The 5,497-nt window shown below is 63.8% G+C and overlaps 1 protein-coding gene across 1 annotated transcript in view; it reads left to right on the top strand.

Annotated features, from left to right (window-relative positions):
- DCHS1 (dachsous cadherin-related 1) overlaps positions 1-5,497 on the top strand; it is a 62,352-nt gene that overhangs the window by 9,691 nt on the left and 47,164 nt on the right. The window contains exon 3 of the mRNA XM_015418978.1: positions 747-2,562. Coding sequence (XP_015274464.1) covers positions 747-2,562 — 1,816 coding nt within the window. The remainder of the gene's footprint in view (positions 1-746; positions 2,563-5,497) is intronic.

Raw genomic sequence — 5,497 nt, forward strand, 5'->3', positions numbered from 1 at the left:
GGGCTCTTCCGCCGGCCGGAGCTGTGCCGGAAAGGGAGCCCACCTCTGGGCAGCGGCCCTTTCCTCCTGGGGAGTGGAGCTCTTTCGCCTGGAGACCAGCTCTGGCTCCAGGGGAGCTCCGGGACTCTCCGGGAGGTTGGCAGGCCGGCAGTCAGAAGGCAGCGCCTCCCTCTGGCTCACCTCGCAGGTCACTCATACCCCACTTTTCTCCGCCGTGGAGGGGCCCCAAGCGGCTGGTGCTGTCATTCTCCTCTTCACCATTTTATCAGCACAACAGCCCTGCGAGGTAGGTGAGGCCGCGGGCACATTCCTGGCCCATGGCGGCCCTTTGGCCACCACGCCACCACATTGCCTGTCCAGCAGAAACCAGAGAGGACCCCCCTTCTCCTGGGCCAGGAACTCCCCCTCGCCCTCCCCACGAGGAGGAGGAGGAGGAGGAGTCCCCAGGGCCTTCTGCTCCAGCCAGGGAGGCCCCATCACATCCCAGAATTCCTGGCTCCCGGGGAGGAGGGGGAGGAGGCTGCCCCCTGCCAACCTGGGAGGTGGAAGAAGTCCTGTCCAAAAGGAACCGGTGGTGATTGGGGGGGTGGGAGTGGGCTGCTGTCCCTCCCTCCCACCCTCCCTCCTTCCTCAAGCAGGGAAAGGGTGCCCCGGGTTTGGACGGCTCCTCTCCCTTTCTTTCTCCGTCCCTCCCCTTCCCCGCACTGCTGCGTTCCTGACTGGCTCTCTGTCTGCTTTCCTTGCAGGGTGACGGCAGCACCTGCTTGGCAGAGGAGAGGCCCTGATCCTGCACCCCTCGGAGGGAAGCCGGGGGAAGAGCCAGACATGGTCGCACGTGTCCTGCTGCTGCTCTTCCTGCTGGGGGGCTTGGCGCAGGGGCAGGCCTCGGCCACCGCGGGGACCCTCGATCTGCAGATCGACGAAGAGCAGCCTGCCGGGACCCTCGTTGGCGACATCAGCGCAGGCCTCCCGCCGGGCACCAACACCTACATGTATTTCATTTCCGCCCAGGAGGGCAGCGGGGTGGCCACCGACCTAGAGATCGACGAGAACACGGGTATCATCAAGACCGCCCGTGTCCTGGACCACGAGAGCCGGGACCACTACAGTTTCATCGCCGTCACCCCGGAAGGGGCCACGGTGGAGGTCCACGTGCAGGTCAACGATATCAATGACCACGCCCCCGCCTTCCCCAGGCCGCGTGGCTCCCTCCAGATCCCCGAGCACACGCCCCCGGGGAGCCGCTTCCCCCTCGAGCCGGCTTTGGACGCCGACGGCGGCCTGCTCGACACCCAGGGCTACGTGCTCAAGGGCGGGAACCTGGGCCAGGCCTTCCAGCTAGAGACCCGCCGGGGGCCCAACGGAGTCCTGCAGCCGGAGCTGGTGGTGGCCAGCGTTCTGGACCGAGAGGCCCGCCCCGCCTACACGCTGCTGCTCGAGGCCTACGACGGCGGCTCCCCTCCTCGCAGCTCCCAGATGACCTTGGACGTCTCCCTCCAGGACATCAACGACAACGCCCCGGCTTTCAACCAGAGCCGCTACCACACCCTGATCCCGGAGAACCTCCAGCCCGGCAGCAGCATCCTGCAGGTCTTTGCCCGGGACAGCGACGAGGGGGACAACGGGGCCGTGGTGTACGAGATCAACCGTCGCCAGAGTGACCCGGAGCAGTACTTTGTCATCGACGCGGCGACGGGGGTCATCAAGCTCAACAAGGGCCTGGATTACGAGTTGCGGAAGGTGCACGAGCTGGTGGTGCAGGCCCGGGACAAGGCCGTGCATCCAGAGGTGTCCACGGCTTTCGTCACCATCCAGGTGCGGGACTACAATGACAACCAGCCCACGATGACCATCATCTTCCTCAGCGAGGACGGCTCCCCCCGCATCTCCGAGGGGGCCCAGCCGGGGCAGTTTGTGGCTCGCATCTCCGTCTCAGACCCCGACTACGGCGAGTACGCCAACGTCAACGTCTCCTTGGAGGGGGGCGAGGGCAAGTTTGCCCTCACCACCAAAGACAACATCATCTACCTGATCTGTGTGGACCAGCTGCTGGACCGGGAGGAGCGGGACTCCTACGAGCTGCGAGTGACCGCGACTGATGCAGGAACGCCACCCCTGCGGGCCGAGTCGGCCTTTGTGCTCCAGGTGATGGATGTCAACGACAACCCTCCTCTCTTTGATGCTCAGGAGTACGAGCAGACTGTCCCCGAGGTGGTCTATCCGGGCAGCTTCGTGCTTCAGGTGACGGCCCGGGACAAAGACCAAGGGCCCAACGGGGAGGTCTGCTACAGTATCATGCACACTCCCCACACCCACTCCCATTGGTTTGCCATTGACCCGGCGACGGGCATTGTCACGACCGCCTCCTCCCTAGACTACGAGATCGATCCCCAGCCCCAGCTCACAGTGCTGGCCACCGACCGGGGCAAGCCCTCCCTCTCCTCCACCGCTGTGGTCCGCGTGATCCTGCAAGACGTCAACGACAACGAGCCCATCTTCGAAAGCCCCTTCTACAACGTCTCCCTGAGGGAGAACCTGCCTCCCGGCACCTGCTTCCTCCAGGTGAGTCCTGCTGCTGCTGAGGCCATGAGGGGGGCGGCGCTGGAGGCAGCTGGGTTGCCCACCAGAGGGGGCTGGCCAAGGAGGGAGGGAGGGAGGGAGGAATGGCCGAGCGCTGGGATGTCAGCCTCAGGAGCCGCACGGGCTGTGTGAAGTGGGGCTTGTTTGTGCAGGGGGGGGGGAAGAGACTTTTAGAGGCAGTCTGCCCCTGCCTTCCCTCGTCTTTCGAGGAAGTGTGCCGTCTAACTCTGGAGACCTCCTCAGGATCCCTCCTCCTCTCTTGGCTGGGCAAGACGGGTGCACACCAGGCAGGACTGTTGTGAGGCTAGGGCAAGCCTCTCTGTTGCTGATGGCCATGGACTCTTTGGATGTTGCGTGGAAGGATGGCTGGCCACGCTCTGAAGGAGGAAGGCCTCCGCTGGGTCCCAGGCATCCCCTCCGGTTCGCAGACTCCCAGCTCCAGAGAGCGGGGAATGGGCTGCCAGTCCAGGGCAGGAACAGAGGCTGCTTTCGAGGGCCCGAGGGCCTGCCTCCGTAGAACACAAGAGAACACAGGTGAGAAGCCCGTGTTGGATCAGGCCAGTGGCCCCTCCAGGCCAACACTCTGTCTGTCACACAGTGGCCACAAGTACCAGGGGCCCTCAGGAGGTCCAGCCGTGGGGGGGCCAGGACACTAGCAGCCCCCTCCCACTGTTGCCCCCCCCCAAGCACCGAGAAGACAGAGCATCCCTTGCCCCAGACGGAGCGTTCCCGTCTATACCTTGTGGCTAAGAGCCACTGATGGACCTCTGCTCCATATAAGAACATAAGAGAAGCCAATGCTGGATCAGGCCAGTGGCCCCTCCAGTCCAACACTCTTCTGTGTCACACAGTGGCCAGAAATACCAGCTGCCATCAGGAGGTCCAGCAGTGGGGCCAGGACACCAGAAGTCCCCTCCCACTGTTGACCCCACCCCAAGCACCAAGAAGACAGGGCATCCCTTGCCCCAGAGCCCCTACCTATACCTTGTGGCTAATAGCCACTGATGGACCTCTGCTCCATATGCTTATCTAATTCCCTCTTGAAGCCAGCCACGCCTGTAGCCGCCACCACCTCCTGTGGCAGTGAATTCCAAGTGTGAATCACTCTTTGGGTGAAGAAGGACTTCCTTTTATCCGTTCTAACCCGACTGCTCAGCAATTTCATGGAGTGCCTATGAGGAGTTCTTGTCTTGTAAGGCAGCTTCCACTGTTCCCCTGGACCCGGCCAGGAGTCTTGCAGCCCAGAGGCCACGCCAGGGGTGCTGGTCATGGGGGGGGGGGCTGAGCCGCACCATGCAGTTGGGGTTGCTCCGCTGGGGGTTCCTCCCCCCCCTGCTGGACTCGCAGCTTTTGTCCTTGTCACCTCGGAGGGTGGCCGCTGTGGCTTCCTCTCCGCCAGGAGTGGGTCGAGGACCGTGGAGAAAGGCGGGCACAGACAGGAGGGAAATGGCCACGCCCACACAAGGGACTCCAGGAGGAGGAGGAGGAGGAGGCCGCTGCTCGAGGGCCCCAGGGTCTGGTGTCCGAGAGGGGCTTTGGTGCTTCCTCAGCCTGCCTGGCTGGCGGGTGGCTCTGGGGAGGGGGCACGGAGCGAGCGGGAGCTGGCTGGCTGGCTGGGACGTGTCCAGCACGGATGTGGCCACTTGCACCTGGGGAGAGTATGGGCCACAGGCAGAGACATATTTCTGGGAGTGTAAAAGGTTGGCTGGTTGAATCGGAAAAGGAAGAGCTGTGGGGGAGGCTCCGCGTGTGGGGGGGGGGGCGCCTTCATGCCATTTCTGTCCGCTTGACCCTCCCTCTCCTTCCTGTGTGTTTCCGGTGACTGTTTCGGATGCGGAACATTCCTTGTGCATCATTTGCCTCTTTCCATTCTTGGCTTCCTCACCTTTGCGTCATCCGCGCTCGCTGTTTTGCCCCTGGCGAGCCCGGCCGGCCCTCGAGAAAACCCCTCCCCCCCCCATCGACAGCCAGCGGCTCTCTCCGTGGGGGTTTCCTCAGGTTGGGCGGCCTGGTGAAGGGAAAAACCCCCCAGCCCCCCCCCAGCTCCGCAGTGGCTGCACCTCAGCACAGCCCCTCTTAGGAGGGAGGTGGCTGCGGCTCCATCTTCACAGCTGCCTCTTCTTTAAAAGGGGGGGGGCACACTGGACTGCAGGAAAGGGGGCCCATGTACCCTTTGAAAATGGATTTCCTGACAGGAATGTTCAGATGAGCCTTTGTCGTGTGCTGCTGCTGCTGCTGCTGCGGCCGCTTCTGTCTTGGGGAGCCCAGGGCCATGGAGGCCAGCAGCTGGGACAGATGTGTTTTGTTCCTCTGGATTCAGCTGTCTTCTCCCCTGCTCTCTGCCCCACTTGGGGGCCCACAGCATCTTGCAGCATCCCTCCCCCCCCCGTCCATTTCCCTCCTGGCAACAACCCTGTGGGGCGGGGTGGGCTGAGAGCGGGTGACTGGGCCCCAGCTTGCAGAGTTCCCAAGACGGAGGTCCAGCCGTGTGGCCGGGGGTGGGGGTGGCTGTATTGGTGTTGCCAGGGCCAGCTCCTCACCGCACTGGGCCCCCACCCCACCCCACCCCAGCTCAGGGGGATGACGCCCGTCCTTCCTGAACAAATCCTTAAAAAAAACAACAACAACAACCACCCCAAGCCCTGTGATGGTGGGGGGGGGGCACACACACGCCAGCTGTTGGGGGAAAGGGCTGCTGTGTGGGGGGGGGGGCACACCCACGCCAGCTGTTGGGGGAAAGGGCTGCTGTGGCCCACGGGCCCCCCCCCCGTTTCCTCCCCAGCACAGGAGCTGCCTCAGGGAGAGACGGCTGGATTCCCCAGGAACGTGGCCAGACCCCGATTCTGGGAAAGATCTCAGACTCAGCAGGCCCTTCCCTTTGTCCTCTTCCCCATCCCCACCCTCTCAGCTGTCCCAT

This window comes from Gekko japonicus, unplaced genomic scaffold (assembly GCF_001447785.1).
Source record: "Gekko japonicus isolate JY-2015 unplaced genomic scaffold, Gekko_japonicus_V1.1 scaffold3134, whole genome shotgun sequence".
In the NCBI taxonomy this organism is placed as follows: Eukaryota; Metazoa; Chordata; class Lepidosauria; order Squamata; family Gekkonidae; genus Gekko; species Gekko japonicus.